Source organism: Puma concolor, chromosome D3, assembly GCF_028749965.1.
Source record: "Puma concolor isolate L17-30 chromosome D3, mPumCon1.1.hap2, whole genome shotgun sequence".
Taxonomy (NCBI): Eukaryota; Metazoa; Chordata; class Mammalia; order Carnivora; family Felidae; genus Puma; species Puma concolor.
Window position 1 is genome coordinate 27901506 of NC_141678.1, and position 17318 is coordinate 27918823.

At 45.3% G+C, this 17318-nt stretch overlaps 1 protein-coding gene and 1 non-coding gene across 6 annotated transcripts in view; one reads left to right on the forward strand and one right to left on the reverse strand.

Moving 5' to 3' along the window:
* The window catches only part of GNB1L (G protein subunit beta 1 like), a 70081-nt gene that overhangs the window by 12885 nt on the left and 39878 nt on the right, over nt 1-17318 (forward strand). For 4 of the 5 annotated variants that reach the window (XR_015242402.1, XR_015242401.1, XM_086682250.1 and 1 more), the window contains exons 2-3: nt 14983-15128; nt 15624-15749. Coding sequence is in view for 3 of the 5 variants with exons in the window: in XM_086682250.1 (XP_086538376.1) it covers nt 15004-15128; nt 15624-15749 (251 nt within the window). In the remaining 2 variants the exon portion in view is untranslated. Of the gene's footprint in view, nt 1-1272; nt 1293-14982; nt 15129-15623; nt 15750-17318 lie in introns of all 5 variants that reach the window. The other variant, XM_086682249.1, reaches the window with a different exon arrangement.
* TRNAK-UUU (transfer RNA lysine (anticodon UUU)) lies at nt 2724-2796 on the reverse strand. Its single transcript has one exon. It is a non-coding gene; the product is annotated as a tRNA-Lys (tRNA).

Sequence of the window (17318 nt, forward strand, 5' to 3'; positions counted from 1 at the left end):
GCAGTGGTCAGAACCCCACTTCCCTGGTATGAAGCAGCAGCCCTGGGAAGTTTCCCAGTGACCTGGCCTAGACCGCTCAGGTCACTGTGTCTGTGATGTGGCTTCGAGGGGCCAGTTCTGGGATTCTTGCTATAGTCTGTCCTGATCAGGAAGGTGGGAGGGTGACAAGGCAGCACTCAGGATGGGCCTGTCCAGAGAGCATCTTTCTGGTTCCAGGTGTAGCCTGGGAAGTATAAAGTGAGTGGGTCTCTGTTCCTGCAGCCTGAAGGACCAGCCAATTCAGAAGCTTCCCACTAGGATGGCTGTGTACTTCAAAGAGAGAATGAGTTGGTCAGCCTGGTGGAGAGCTGCTTTCTTTCCCTGGCATGCTACTCTGCTTCTAGAAGTAACTATGGTGCTGCTGCTGCTGCTGATGGTAACAGTCATCGGCTAATTTCCTTAACTGAATACTGCCTACCTTATATTAGGGACACTAAATGAATTTAAATCTATTAGGGCACCATAATAAGATGGCGTATTATTTTAAATGGGATTAACACTTAAAAATTGGCATTAAATCTGTTTAGAGTCACCTGAGTAGAATTAGATAGAAATTGGCTATAAGCCAGAAAAGTCTAAGCAGGAAATGGTTTTCATAGCATGTTAGTGGTAAATCAAATCAATTGTAGCTCAAGAAAAAACAGCACAATATTGTCAAATATATTATATTAAAAAAAAATAATGTTCCAGAAAATGGCCAAGAGCAGTGACCTAGTGCATGCTTGAGCCCTGTTCTCGTCTTATTAACATCTTACATTATTAGCATGGTACATTTGTCACAGTAATGACCCAATATTGCTACATCATTATGGACTTAAGTCCCAATTTATTCAGATATTTTGAGTTTTTACCTAATGTCCTGTTTCTGTCCCAGGATCCTATCCAGGACAGTACATTACATTTAGTTGTCATGTGTCCTTAGTCTCCTCTGGCCTGTGACAGTTTCTTAGACTTTCCTTATTTTTATTATTGCCTTGACAATTTTGTGGGGTACCAGTTGGGTCTTTTGTAGAGTGTTCCTCAGCTAGGATATGTCATGTGTTTTTCTCACAGTTAGACGGGCTGTGGGTTTCTGGGAGCCAGACCTCAAAGGTAAAGTGCCGTCTCATCACATATTAATGGTACATGTTGTCAAAATGACATCACTGTTGATGTTGACCTTGGTCACCTGGCCGAGGTAGTGGTTGTCAGGTTTCCTTTCTGTTAAAGTTATTCTTTTCTCTCCCTTTGCAGACTGTCCTCTTAGGAAGGCAGTCAGTATGCGCAGCCCCTGCGTCAGGGGTGGGAATTCTGTTCCACATCCTTGAGGGCGGAATATCCATACAAATTATTTGGAATTTTCCTGCATGCAAGATTTGTCTGCTCTCTCCTGTTTGTCTATTTCTTCAGTCCTTTTATTATATCAGATTGAACTCCTAAGCATCTGTTATTAATATGATCATTATTATGAAATGTGCTTACAGTGAGTCGTAACACCTGCGCACACCAGCATGTCCACAATCCTGACATGGAAACTGATCCATTACCTCAGAACTTTCCTCCTGCTCCCCCTCGGTAGTCAGCCTGTCTCCCCACCCCTGGCCCCTAGCCACTGCCCATCTGTGCTCTCTACCTTGTTGGGCCTTTTCTGGAATGCCATATAACTAGGCTCATGCCATATGTAACCTTTCACTCACCATAATTCTCTGGAGAGCCATCTGTTTAGTTGTGTTTTTCGATAGTTTGTTCCTTATTATTGCTCAAGAGTATTTTGTTCACCCATGGTTGGACCTCTGGGGCAGTATGAACAGAGCTGCTATAAACATTCATGTGCAGGCTTTTCTTTGCACATAAGTTTTCATTTCTGTAAACACCTAGGGGTAGGATTGCCAGGAATATGATACACGTATATTTTATTTTGTAAGAAACTACCTAACTGTTTTCCAGAATGCTGGTACCACTTTACATCCTTACAAACAATGTATGAGAATTCTATTCCACGTTCCTGTCAGCACTTGTTTTTGTCAGATTTTCTTCTTTATTGTAGCCATTTTAGTAGTTTGTGGCCCTAAGTTCCATTTCATCTAAGTTGTTGAGTTTTTGTGCATTGAGTTGTTAATAGCATTTCCTTACTGCCCTTTTAATGTTGGTGGTGTGTCGGTGTCTCGAGTGATAATCCTTCTTTCATGAGGATAGTTTGTTTCTTTCCCCCTTTTTTGTGGTTGTCAGTCTAGATAGAGATTTATCAATTTTATGAATCTTTTTTAAAGAACCAATCTCAGGGCACCTGGGTGGCTCAGTCGGTTGAGCATCTGACCCTTGATTTCAGCTCAAGTCATGATCCCAGGGTTGTGGAATTGAGCCCTGAGTTGGACTTCGTACTGAGCATTGGAGCCTACTTAAGATTCTCTCTCTCTCCAGAGGGAATGAGCCCCTCTCCCCCACTCATGTGCTCTCTCTGTCTCTCTAAAATAAAATTAAATAAATAAAATAAAGAGCCAATCTCTGATTTTGTTGATTTTTCTCTGTTGCTTTACTATTCTCTGTTGTATTCGTTTCTGCTCTATCCTTATTATTTTCTTCCTTTGGTTTGCTTTGGGGCTTATTTTGAGCCTCTTTCTCTAGTTTCTTAAGGTGCACACTGGGTCATTGATTTGAGACCTTTCTTTCTTTCTAATGTGGGCGTTTTTATAAAGTGATCTCTACACCCAGCATGGGGCTTGAACTCATGACCCTGAGGTCAAAAGTCTCATGCTCTACCAACTGAGCCAGCCAGGCACCCCATATGTAGACATTTAATGCTATAAATTTTCCTCCATGCCTCACTTTAGCTGCATCCTACAAATTTTGATTATTTTGGTTTTCATTTTTATTGCATGTAAAATACTTTCTAATTTCTCTTGACTACTTCTTGGACCAATCGGTTATTTAAAAGTGTATTATTCATTTTCCAAATATGTGGAGATTTTCCATTTACCTTTCCACTATTGATTTCCAGCTTAATTCCATAACGTTAGAGAATATTATTGTATGCTTTTGTTTCTTCTTCATTTTTTAAGGTTTTGTTTTATGATCTGGGATATGGTCTATCTTGATGAATATTGCATGTGCATTTGTGAAGAATGTGTTTTTCTGTTAGAGTGTTCTCTTAATGTCAACTAGGTCACGTAGGTAGATAGTATTTATTAGTCAGGGTTCTGTATGACTTTTTGGCCACTTATTCAGCTAATTACTAAGGACGTGTTTAAGTCTCCAGCTATAATTACATATTTGTTTATTTCTGCTTTCAGTTGCATTAGTTTTTCCTTCATGCATTTTGAAATTCTGTCATTAACTGAGTACATATTTAACACTCTTAATATCTTCTTGATGAATTGATACCTTTTATTTTTATGTATCCTTATCCCTGATAATATTCCTTTCTCTGAGGTCTACTTTCCACGATATTAATATATTTTCTCCAACCAACTTTCTCTTATTGTACATATAGTAATTCTCTTTCATCTTTTTACTTTTAATCTGTGTTTTTATATTTAAGGTGGGTTTCTGCCAGATAACTTATAGTTGGATCTTTTTTTAAATAGCTTATCATTGTTGGATCTTATAATTAACACGTTGAGAGCATTTATATTTATTATAATCATTGATATGATTCTATTTTGGTCTACCGTTTTGTTATTTTCTCTTTTTCCTCTAGTTTTTTGGTTCCCCTCTCCCTGTTTCCTGTTTCCTTATGAATTATTTAAATATTTTCAAATACTCTTGTTTAAATTTTTCTATTGGCTTTTGGCTGTATCTCTTTGTATTATATACTATGTTTTTAATGGTTGCCCTGGAGATTGCAGCGTACATTCTCAACCTTTCACAGTCTTCTTAGAGTTAATTTTTTTTTTCATTTCAAGTAAAATATCAAAGCCTTACAATCATATAGGTCCTCTTACTCTCCTGCCTTCATGTGATAGCTGTCATACTGAAAACCCCACCAGACAGTGTTATTTTAGTAATATACATGTTCACTTAAGGGGTGAAATTTTGCTTTTATATTTACCCAGATATTTACTGTTTGTCTTCCTCTGCCTTCTTGAAGGCCCATATTTCTTTCTGGTTCTCATTATTTTTGAGCTGTAGAACCTCATTTAGTATTTCTTTTAGGCTATATCTGCTGGTGAGAAATTCTCTTTGTTTTCCTTCATCTGAGAATATTTTTGCCTTCATTCCCAAAAGAGAATTTACTGGATATAGAGGATTTTTTTTTCCTTTTAATACTTTAAAGACACCCCACCTTCTCCTGGCTTCTGTGGTTACTGATGAGAAATCCACACTAATTCAGATTATTATTTCCCTATGTATGTGTCATCAATGTTGAGTTATTTTTCTTTATTATTTTCAACAGTTTAATTATGATGTGTTTGAATGTAGTTTTTATCCTGCTTATGGTTCATTGAGTCCTTAGATCTATAAATTTTTGTCTTTTCTCAAATTTGTAAAATTTCAGGCAGTGATTTATTCAAGTAATTTTCCTGCTCCATTTCTTTCTCTTCTTCTCAGACTTCAGTGACACAAATGTCAGACCTTTTACAGTTATTTCACAAGTCACTGAGGCTCTAATCGTTTATTTCAATCGTTTTCTTTTCTGTCTTCTTATTGGATAATTTCTATTAATCAATCTTCATGTTCATTGGCTCTTTCCTTTGTCATCTCCCATTCCATATTGAATTTTTTTGTTTCAGATTATTGTATTATTTGGTTTTGACATTTCCTTTAAAAAAAAACTACCTTTTTAAAAATGTTTATTTATTAATTTAAGAGAGGGAGAGAGCGTGCATGCAAGCCAGGGGAGGGGCAGAGAGAGAGGAGAGAGAGAATCCCAAGCAGGCTCTGCTCTGTCAGTGTGGAGCCCAGCACAGGGATCAGTCCCACACACCGTGAGATCATGACCTGAGCTGAAATCAAGAGCTGGACGCTTAACTGACTGAGCCACCCAGGTGCCCTAAAAAAATTGGCCCTAAAAAAATTCTATTTCTCTGTTGAGAACTTTACTTCTGTTCATTTCAAGTGTGTTTACCTTTGCTGTATGGAGCATAATCCTAAATGTTGCTTTAGAATCCTTAATGATACTCCCAACATCTGAATCGTCTCAAGGTAGGCATCTATAAGTTGTCTCTTCCCATGAGAACTGGTCTCATTTCCTAGTTCCTGGTATGTTGAATAATTTTGTATTGTATCCTAGACATGTCCTGGTTGAGTATTAGTTTGGGCCCTCTGGAGAATGTTGAGTTTTATATTAGCAGGCAGTCAATCCAGTTAGAATTGCCACACAATTCTGTCTTGCCCTTTGTGGGCTATGGTTTTAATCTCTTTTCAATTTTCAAACCTTTTGAGATGTTCCTTTGGGTCTGTCCCAGGCTTATGAATCTCAGCAGTGAGCCTGGGACTTTTGTGGGTTCATTCACAGAATTGAGAGACCTTTTTCTTTAGCTCTTTCCTCTCTGCAATTCTCCCTCCCTCCCTCCCCTGCCCCCCACTCACACTCCATCCTGCAGGATTCTCTCTCTGGCCAAAAAGACAGAAGTTTCTCTCAGAGTCATTTCTCCCACACAGTTCTATGTCTGGGGCCCATTCTTGGGGCAGTGCTGAGAGAGAAAACAAACCATCAGGGATTTCCTCTCACATTCTTTAAACTCTTTGTAAAGTTGTTAGTCTAAGTTTTAGCCACTGCTGCATGGCAGCTATGCAAGCTGGGCCTATCCTCAAGGCAGTGCCTCAAGACATAATAATAAAAACAGAAAACTCATCCCCATACAGGTCACTTCTCCAAAGTTTTGCCTCCAAAGTCTGTCTGCTATTGTTCACTTTTCAAAATTTTTAGGTAATTGCTCCTCATATTTTGTCTGGAGTTTTTAAAATTTTTTTTTTCAACGTTTTTTATTTATTTTTGGGACAGAGAGAGACAGAGCATGAACGGGGGAGGGGCAGAGAGAGAGGGAGACACAGAATCGGAAACAGGCTCCAGGCTCCGAGCCATCAGCCCAGAGCCCGACGCGGGGCTCGAACTCCCGGACCGCGAGATCGTGACCTGGCTGAAGTCGGACGCTTAACCGACTGCGCCACCCAGGCGCCCCTGTCTGGAGTTTTTATAGTTGCGGTCAGCCAGAGAGAGAAAGGCTATAGTGAGCTTATGCATCCTGGCCAGAATCTGTCAAAGTAGTTTCAATTTACATTTCTGCATGAGTGATGTTAAGCATCTTTTTATATGTTTAAGGGCCATTTTCATTTCTTGTGTATGTGAATTCATGTCTTTTGCCTATTTGGTCTTTGGACTTTACTTAATTTTGAAGATTTCTATGTATTTTATCTTATTTTATTTTTTGAGAGAGCAAGGGAGGGTCATAGGGAGAGAGAATCTGAAGCAGGCTCTACACCTAGCATGGAGCCCGACTCGCTTGATCTCATGACCTTGAAATCATCACCTGAGCTGAAATCAAGAGTTTGACACTTACCCAACTGAGCCCTCAGGTGCCCCAAAGATTTCTGTATATTTTAGAAATATTAGAATTTTATCTCTTTTGACATGGAAAAAATTTTAAGTTTATTAGGTATTTTATCTTCTAAGTTGGTATTATGAATGGACTTTTCTTTAACAGGTTACTGTTTGGGCATAAGGAAGCTATTGAGTTCTCTTTGTGAGTTTTTTTCCTGCTACCATACTAAAGTTTTTCTTTTTTAATGTTTGACTCTATTTTATGTTTGATTATCTGAGGTTCTCATGTATATCATCATGTTATCTAGAAAATAATTTAATGTTTTCTTTTCTAAGTCATATGCCTTTAATTGATTTTTCTTATTTAATTGCATTGGTTTAAACCTCCAATGCAGTGTTGAATAGTAGTATAGATGTTGGGTATTCTGATCTTAGAGGAAATACCTCCAGTATTCCTTCATAAAGTAATGTCTGTAGAACTAAGGAGGGGATTTTGTGTGTGTGTGTGTGTGTGTGTGTGTGTGTGTATTTTAGTCATTTTTAGTCAGTTTCTATTTGGTTAGGTGTTTTAGTAAAAAATGGGTATTGAGGGGTGCCTGGGTGGCTCAGTTGGTTGGGCGGCCGACTTCGGCTCAGGTCATGATCTCGTGGTCCGTGAGTTCGAGCCCCATGTCGGGCTCTGTGCTGACAGCTCAGAGCCTGGAGCCTGTTTCAGATTCTGTGTCTCCCTCTCTCTGACCCTCCCCTGTTCATGCTCTGTCTCTCTCTGTCTCAAAAATAAAAATAAATGTTAAAAAAAAATTTTTAAAAATGGGTATTGAATACTGTCAAAGGCTTTTTTTTCGCATCTATGGAGATAATTATATGATTTTTCTCACTGATTTATTAATATGTTGTATGACATGAATGGATTTTCTAATTGAGCTAACCTTGCATTTCAAGAATAAATTCCACTTGGTCATCATGTATTATTTCTTTAATTTGATGTTATATTTTGTTTGCTAATATTTTACTATTTTTGCATGATATTCCTAAGTTATACTGGTCTCTCCCTCTGGTCAAAGCTTTAAATATATCTCACGAATTCTGGTTTACAGTGTTTTTCATTGTCATTTTTAAAATTTGTGGATTAAGTACTTCCCCTTTTACCTAAAATCTATTGTTTAATAAATGTTTAAAAAAAATTTTGTTTATTCATTTTTGAAAGACAGAGAGAGACAGAGCACAAGCAGGGGAGGGGTGGAGAGAGAGGGGGACACAGAATCAGAAGCAGGCTCCAGGCTCTGAGCTGTCAGCACAGAGCCCGACACGAGGCTCGAACTCACGAACTGCGAGATCATGACCTGAGCCAAAGTCAGATGCTCAACCGACTGAGCCACCCAGGCGCCCCACGTTTAATAAATGGTTTTAAATTTTTAGTTGGGAGGACACTTTAGTTTTTATTTTGTTAATTTCTAGTTTGTGCTGTGGTTATAGTATATGTTTATAATATTTCTTTTTAATGGAAATTACTGGTATTTTCTTTGTGACCCAATATACAATTTTTACACATGTTCATGTGCACTTAAGAAGAAGATGTAGTCTCTGTTAGCAGAGTGTAAAGTTCCATATGGATCCATAATATTTACCTCATGGAGTCTTCTATCTCCTTACTTAGTATCATCCACTTGATAATGACTTGTACTGAGAGTAGTAGTATATCATGTTTTCCAATTATTGATGAGTTTTTTCTGTGACTCTTTACATTTCCTATAGTTTCTGTTTTATAAAGGTAGTGTTTCTGTTGTTTAGCGCATAGATACTCACAGCTATCATATATTCATTGTGAATTGCAGCTTTCAGTATTGGAAAGTATCTGGGTTTGTCAATTCTAATGCTTTTCAGCTAAAATTCAACTTTGTTGACATCTGTATTTCAACTCCTGCTTTTTTTAGTTTCTTTTGCCTGAAATACCTTTGTCCATCTCTAATTTTAGCCTTTTAGAATCACTTTAACTTTTGCTTATTAACTTTATAATCTGAGTATGGTTTTTCATCAGATATATGTGTCATGAATATTTTCTCCCTGTCTATAGCCTCATTTTTTACACCCTTAATGTCTCTTGATGAGAATTAGGATTTTGAGTTTCATCCATGTGAGACTGGAGTTTATACAGTTTCAATTTTATGGAATAGTCTATTGTATGAATATATCAATTCTATCCTGTTCTGCAGTTGAGGGCCATTTGAGTTGTTTCTAGTTTTTATTAGCATGCATAATATTGCTATGAACATTCTTCTACAAATCTCTCCTTGTACACATGTGAGAATTTCTTTAGTGTGTTTATCTAAGAAAGGGGACTGTTGCATCATAACGTGTGCAAACTAATCCCAGATTGTTTTCCAAAGTGATTCTTTCAATTTATGCTGCCGGTAGCGTGGTAAAGGTTTCTAGTTGTCCCACATTGTAGTCAACATTTGACAGATTGTTTAATTTTTTGCTAATCTGCTAGGAGTGTAATTCTATCACACTGGTTTTGACAAGCATTTCCAAGATTAGGTTAAACATCTCTTTCATATGTTTATTAGCCATTTATGTTTCTTATGAAGTATCTATTCAAATTCTTTCGCTTATTTTCCTTTTTGCTGTTTGCTTTCTTCTTGATCTATGTGTTCCTTATTCTGGTTATGAGTCCAGGGCAGATTTATCTTCCTTCCCCTCATCTAGAGTGCTTTTATAATTGTAAACCTACAGAAGAGCTGCAAGTGTAGCAGAGTAAATACTTGCATACTCTTCACTTGTGTTCACCACTTGTTAACATGTTGCCACATTTGAAAACAATGTGCAGACATCATGATGTTTCACCCTTGCAACACTGTTGCCTGAGAATAAGGACATTCTTCTCCATAAAATGCCACTGTCCTGCTGCCCAAGAAAATTAACAATAATTCCATATTATCTGTAGTCCATATTCGCATTTTCCCATTTGTCACCAAAATGTCCTTGATAGCCCCCACCTTTTTTGATCTAGAGTCTAATCAAGGTTCACCTGTTAGATTTGGTCACGATGCCTCTAGTCTCTCAATTTAGAACACTCACCCTGCTTTTTGCTCTTGTTTTTTCTCTTGATCTTGACCTTTATGATAAGTCTGAGCTAGTTATCTTGCCCAGTATCCCATAATCTAGATGTATCTGATTGTTTTCTGCAGGTTGTTGGCACAGATGTACAGGGATGGTGCCGTGTCTTCTGGCATCACCTCAGGAGATAAGTGATGCTGGTTTGTTTACAATTGGCGGTGCCAGCTTCGATCTCATGGTGAAGGTGGTGACAGCCAGATGTCTCCATTGTTAAGGAACATTCTCCTTCTGTGATCAGTAAATAATCTGTAGTGTAATACCTTGGCACAATGTAGATCTCCTGTTTCCCAACAACCTTTCACCTGCCTGGATCTTTTTTCAAATATGAGTGGTGATTTTATGCTCTCAACTTGGAGTTTTAGCTCCCTCTTTTTATTTCTTTAAGAGCATTAAATATCCCTGTTTTATATGCCTGAATGCTTTGTGCACTAGAGGTCTAGTTCTGCCTCTTGTTGTTTCTCATGGCTCTCACTCATGGTGCAATTTTTCCTTTTTTGTTTCTATGAGTTTTGATTACTTGCATTTCTTTTTTTTTTTTTTTTAATTTTTTTTTTCAACGTTTATTTATTTTTGGGACAGAGAGAGACAGAGCATGAACGGGGGAGGGGCAGAGAGAGAGGGAGACACAGAATCGGAAACAGGCTCCAGGCTCTGAGCCATCAGCCCAGAGCCTGACGCGGGGCTCGAACTCACGGACCGCGAGATCGTGACCTGGCTGAAGTCGGACGCTTAACCGACTGCGCCACCCAGGCGCCCCTGATTACTTGCATTTCATAGGGCTTTATCTATGAATTCATTCAGGCTGGTGTTGAAGGTAGGCTCCTTCTGAGAGACATTTACAGACTGAAGTTTTGAGGACCTCCCAAGGTGGTGTAAATTAGGACTAAACCCTGGGAGCTGGCATTATTCTGGCAACTCTGGTTGTAGGTTTACTTCTGGTTCAGTCTAACACTGAGAATTTAGCCTTGTGGGGGTCTCATCTTTATGGAGATACTCCTATGAGATTGCCCACTTTGGGAGAGCCCTAGCATTGTCCTTCATCGATTCAGAGGCCTTGCTTGAGAACCAGAATTCTGGGTCACTAATGTAGCAAATGCCCTCAGGGCAGGCACCAACTGGGGGCTCCGCAGACCTCACTAGGTTTAATTCCACTGAAGTGTTGGGCCTGTGAAGGTTCTAAACTTTTTCTGTTGTTGTTGTTGTTTGTTTTTACCAGCTTAGTGATGTACTGAAGATTTTGGTTTTTTATTTTATTAGCATTTTTAGTTGTTTTGTGGGCATCTATCCTGCCAGGTAGTAGTGCTTCCCTAGTCTGTGCTGGTTATGGAATTCTTAGTGCCTCTTGGGGCTGCTGGAGCTGTTCTAGGCACACGTGTGGGAGGACTTGGGGTCCTCTTTGAGGCACTCCCAACATCCTGTGTAGCCTGTCCTTATACTCCCAAGCAGGCAGGACCCGGTTGGCGGGGACAGGCAAGAGCAGTGCATGGGTATCTATGTCTGGGTGGTGGCTCCCCTGCTTGGGCTCACTTCATGCTGTTTTTGATTCCAAGCTTCTTCTGGGACCAGTGGCTCTGGGGCAGTAAAAGGAAAGGATTCTGTGACTGAGTGGGACCTGTTTGCAGGTTAGGCTGTGGGGCACACAGAGGTAGGGACCCGTGGTCTTTGGGTACCAGCTTCTCCCCTGGCCCTGCCTCTTCTGTGTTTGCCAGTCACTGGTAGGTTGTGTGTGTTCTCCTGCGCACACCCCCCCAGGAGGGGCGTCCTTGGGTCCCTGTGGCTGCTGCACCTGCCCAAGGTACACATGGCTTTGTGGGACGGTAAGTTCCAAATGTAGCCCTGATGCCTTTCCACATGGGACCCGGCTCCCGCCCCTGCCCCTGCTGCTGTCCACACCAGGAGGGAGGGTCTGGGGCCCCTCTCTGTGTGGATGACCCTATGTAAGCCCTGCCAGACTGCTGCTTCTAAGATGGGATGTAGGGGGGCGCTGTCATCCTCCATCCATGGGCCAAGGGCCTGAGGGGCTTTCAGTGGGGTGGGAGAGTGGGGGGTTCATAACATCAGTTGGAAAGGCTGTCAGAGTTGCGCAAATTGTGTCAGATTGTCTTTCTTTTTAATTTTGAAAAGAATGTGTCTCTCTTTGACATCTCGAGGAGCAGGCAGAATCCGAAGTTGTGCTCAGTGGATTAAGTTTCATGTTCCTTTGCCCTCTGGGAGGAAAAGACAAGTGACAGAACAGGGAAACGAAGCAGCGGCGGGCGGCTGGTATCACGCACTGGTGTTGCACAAGGGGCTGTGGCCTCCGCTCTGGGCGGCCCGGTGCCAGGGAAGATAGGATAACGCGATTATTCTCAATTAGATTAATAAAGAATAATTAGATGTCATAAATCAAGTAATCATAGGATATTGTCATGGGAAAAATATGTAGCTAGAATTAATTAGTTTTCAAATAAAGCATTTATTTTAATTGCTTGAAATGATGGAGCCCTTAATTGCCGATGCATCATTTTGGCCTGAACATTTTGGTTGTTGTAACAACGTGACGGGTTTGTTCCCTGCAGTTCTGGGGAAACAATAGAGGAGAACTTGATTTCATCACCTCAGACTGAGCCTTGTGCTGGTGAGGCTCTGGAAACTCCCATCAGGCCGCAGGCAGGTGGCAAGTGTGGGCTGGGCTTCGGCTGGCACTGCCCAAGGCCCCCGTGCTATGAATGTGTGTGTGAGTATGTGCATGCATGTGCATGCGTGTGTATGTATATGTGAGTGGATGTGAATGTGTGTGCCTCCTGTGCATGTACGCAAGCACGCGCTTGAACATGGTGTGTGTGCAAGTCGGGACTGTACCGTGGGAACCTGCACAGAAGTGGCCTGTAGGACTCCAAGGCCTGGACTGTGGGGTGGAATGCTCCCCACTCCCTAGCCCCTAGGGACCAGGGCTTTTCTGGTGGGTTGATGTGCATTAGCGGGGTTCTCCATTCTTGGGTTTTTCCAAATCTGAGATCCTGGAGCTGATCAGCTATTCTTGCAGAGCAGGCATAGCACAGACAGTCAGTAGCTTCTGAGGATCCAATAGCTGCTCCTCGGAACTTGTCCCAAGCCCACCTGCTTGAGGGTAGCCTAGCAGGGTTTTAGCCCCAGCCCAGAAGCATCTCCAGGCAGCTTACCTGTCCCACAGCAGAGCAGGGGCCATGGGTTGTGGAGCAGTGTGGGGTCAGGTTCTTCTGCCCACAGGAGGCTGTCCTTATGTTTGAGAAGAGTCATTTGGTTTTCAGCCAAAGGTGAGAGGGGCTTTTAGAGTGAAAACCCTAAAAAAGAAAGAAAGAAAGAAAGAAAGAAAGAAAGAAAGAAAGAAACAAACAAACAAACAAACAAACAAACAAACAAACAAGGATTTGGCTATTTGTAAGGCACATTCCGAGGGACCCCTTCCTTCTCTTTGAAACCCCTCGATGAAGGCAGGATGGAGCTGTAGAGTGGCTTCCTGGGGTCTCTCACCATTAAGGGTAAGCTTCTGCCCCTTCTTGGCCCTGGCCCTGTAGTCTCTGCTCTGGGTCATTAGGATCTCAGCCCCCAGCCCTACTTCCAGCCCTCACATGGGCCAGGCCTCAGCCAGCCTGGTGCTGGCAATGGCCTCCTGCTGGGTCTGTGCAGTGTTTCCCAGGTTCCTGTGGTCTCCAGAGGCTCGGGTCACTGACCGCCTTGTGCTGCCTTGGTGACTTGGAGCCCCCTGGTATGCAAGTCCCCAGCTGCCTTGACGGTGGCATTTCTTAGGTGTTTTGAACCTTTTGCTTAATCAAGCTACTCCTAGCTCTATTCTGATGGGAGAGAGAGAACGAAAGGGTCTGGGATGGTTTCAAGGAGGGGAGGTACACAGGGCTTCGCTGTTAAGGGTGTGGATGAAGCAGTGCCTGGACTGATCTGCTGGAGAAACCCATGCCTCTCTTGCCTCTGCCCCTGAGCATTTGCCTGTCCTCAGCCTGCAGCCCTCTCCTGCATGGGCCTCCTCCGTCCTTGGCCTAGAACCCTCTCTAACCTCTGGCATAGGCCAGAGCCCCCTCCTGGAGGAATGCTGTCTTCTCTGCTCTTGTCCTTTTCCCTGCCCCAATTCCTCTGGTGGCTGTGGCTGTGGCTGTGACTGTGGCTGCTGCAGTGGTCGGGTGGCCTCCTCCCTGATAGGCAGGTTGGGAAGTGTCTCAGAGCCCAGCAGGAGAGGCCCTCCTGATGAAGTTACTACAGTTCCCCAGCAGTCTGCTCCTGGCCTTTCCCTTTCAACCTTCAGCCTGGCCTGGGACCTGCCCCTTGGTCATTGGGGCAGGTCACTTCTGGTCCAGCAACCACCCCTGTACCATCACTGGGGTAGGCTCAGGCGGGGACACAGGGAGGCTTCTTCTTTCAGGTGGGTGGGCCCCAGCAGGCTTTAAACATAGGACCAGTGATTTGAGGAAGGGTCACTCATCTGTGATATCAGTCCTCCAGGGGAGTGGCAAGGTGACTCAGTCTCTTGCCCCTTGCCCACACACCAGTGCCCAAACCACTCTGCCCCTTTGTGGCAGCATGCCACTTCAGGCCTGGGTCTGAGTGGCCTGGGGCAGCTCACCAGATCAGTCTCTGCCCTAGTTTCACCAACAGTAAATGGGGTGCTGCCTTCTCGAAGGGTGGTTGTGCAGGCCTTCAGGACCCAGCAGGTGGTGTATTTTAGCACACGTGAGGGAGAGGGCCCTCTCCATCTTTGGGTCCTGCTTGCCCAGGGACCCCACACACCTCTTGTCTGTCCATTGGTTCATCCCTTCAGTATACACTTGCTGAGCAGCTGCTATGTGCTTGGCCAGGCCTGTGGTCTGGGGGGAGCAGACCAGCGTGGCCCCTGTTCTCACAAGCTTGCTGCGGGGCCTAGGTGGGCAGCATGTCCCAGCATGTCTTTGCCCCGTTGCAGGGAGGAGAGGAGATGGGCCTCGTGAGGGAGGAGGGAGACTGAATTTGCAGGATTCAGCTAGGTCCAGAGATGAGACTGGGTGTGTGGAGAGCCCAAGTGAGGAGGAGTCTTCCCTGGCTAGAGCAGTGCTGCTGCAGCCAGTGGGGTCCAGGGAGCCAGAGGTTACAGCCGGTGGGTGGACAGGGAGGCCTGGAGGCCAGTGGCTGGCTCTACGCAGGACACTGAGGGTAAGAGTGGCCTCAGAAGGGTGTGGGTGCCATGGTGCCCACCCAGAGACAGTATAGGTTGGGGCCACGGTGATGCCATTTGAGTGTAGAGGCCAATAGGCAGGATGGAAGACAGGCTGAAGGGGGTGGGCAGCATCCAGGGGGGCTCCTACTGACTACCTTCCTGAAGGATGACAGGTGTGTCACTTACACCCTCCCTTGGTCCCCAGGTAACTGCACCTCCTCCCAGTATGGCAGCCTCGCCGCTCCCACCGCCAGACCCGCGGTTTGTCCTCCGAGGTACCCAGTCGGCAGTACATGCGCTGCATTTCTTCGGAGGAGCCGAAGGGCAGGGGCAGCCGCTCCTCCTCTCAGGGTGAGTAGCTGCGGTCCCAACCTAACCCCAGGGGTTAGCCCAGGGTGAATTCAGAAGGTGGTGGGCTAGCAACGAGCCCGGCGCTCAGTTGGGGGTCCTAGGGAAGGGCTCAGGCTGCCCATCACTCGGGCAGACTGCCCTTTCAGAGCCTACTCGACAAGCTGTCCCTTGGGCCCGCCCCCCTCGGAGGAGGTAGGAACATGCCCTCTCTGTTATAGACACCATCCAGTTTACAGTGTCGATGGAGCTCTCCCCCATTCCTCTCCAGAGAAGTAGACTCTGCCTGAGGGACTCTCTGCCCACCATCCTTGGAAAAGGAGCACTGTGCCACTTTTACCCTTAGTTCACATGTACAGCCATCACCTAAACGAAAACCCAACAACGGAACGTCTGGTCCACCAGCTGGGTGGTTTCCAGGCCAGCCCTACAGAGCATGCTGGGAATGTCCTCCACTGACGCCTCTTCCTGAGTCTGTGCTTGCGCTTGTCAGAACAGATCCCTGAGTGGGCTGGTGCACATCTGGAGCCTGCAGACACGGAGGGCGGTTGCTACCCTGGACGGCCATCGGGGCCAGTGTGTAACCTGGCTGCATTCATTACCCCAAGGGCACCAGCTCCTCAGGTGGGTCTTGGTGGCGGTGAGTGCAGTCCCAAAGGAGTTAAGCTGTGGCTTTCACCAGGGGCCAAGAGCTTGCCAGTGGAGGCTCTTGGGGTTTCCCCCAGCTGCCAGGCAGCCCCTCCCAGTGCGGAGCAGTGTGACCTCTGCCCTTGGTCTGCCCTGAGACTGTAGGTGGGCTGGGTGCCCATCACTGCAGCATCTGTGACCACTGCGCTATCCAGGCAGGTGCCCACTGAGATGATGAACACAGAAAGCAGCTCTGTCTACAGCCCCACACCTCCCTGGCCTGAGCAGGCCTCTCCAGGGGCAAGAGCTGGGGGCTCAATGGCTGAGCCCAAGGCATCTCCTTAGAGGAGCCTCAGCTTTCCTTCCCCAGGGCTCTGGTGTCACAGCGGCTGCTTTGATGGGTGGCCACCCTCCCACGAGGTGGCTAGGACTGGTCACCAGGGTGGTGCAAAGCCTAAACCTAATGCCTACCCACTGACTGGGGCTGTGCTCCAAACCCTGAGTGTGGCCACCCCTAGGGGCACTGACAGTGCCACACAGGCACCCAGGTCCATGGCATTTGGGCTGACCAGTGCAGGGTGAGATGGGATGGCGAGAGCGAGGTGGGGTCTGGCACTCCTGGTAGAAGAAACTGCGTGTGCCAAAGCCACTGCAGGCCCAGCCTGTGCGTGTCATGGGGGCTGTGAGGGATGGAGGCCGGGCAGCAGAGCCCAGAGGGGCTGTGTTCTGGCACTGCCACCACAGCTTTGTGGAGGTACCAGCTTGGGGACTCCAGGTGAGAGGTGGGCCAAGAGGCAGCAGGAAGGGGCAGGTGGGTAAGAGAATGAGTTTATGTCTATCAAGTTTAAGTGAAACTTTCCTGAATGCCCTCCAGGGCAGGTCTGTGTTCCTTCTCTAGATTTGGAGCCCAGACATCTGGGTACCATGGTTCCCAGTCCCCAGAGGAGGAGGCCTGTCAGGCCCCCACCCATCTTCAAAGCACTTTTGTGCCAGACATGCCGTTCCCACCACCCTGAAGGTGGCTTGCAGGTGCCTGACAGACTGGAGGTATCTGGAAGGGCAGTGGCCCCGGATGTATGTGCTTGCAGGGCCGTTGCGGCACCTTGCCCCCTCCCTGGCCAAGCTGGCCCCTATCTCCAGTTGGTAGGGAAGGCCCTCCATACAGTTGTGGTCTTTCCCTGATCCTCAGAATAGATGTTGCGTCCAAATACCCCACTTGCACTGGAAGTTCCTATTTATAAACGTTCCTCTTGAGTTTTCAGCTGAGGCCTTAGACCCTTTGGGGTCTCCTGCTCCTCCAGGGCCCAGATACCTTGGGCTGTTCTCAGGGAACTCCTGGCCCTGAGTTCTGCTCCCTGAGCTGGCCTGATGCTGTGTGGGGAATAAATGTTGATGGTACCTCCCCTTCCAACCTGGATGGCACGGCGGTGGTCCTGCTCTGGGCAGGGGGCCCGTGGGTCAGGAGGTCCACAGCACAGACTGTGCAGGTACTTGGAATGCCCAGGTGCATTTACGTTGCACTAGAGGCCGTGCACCCAGCTGTGTTTGGAGCCAAGTCTCTCTAAA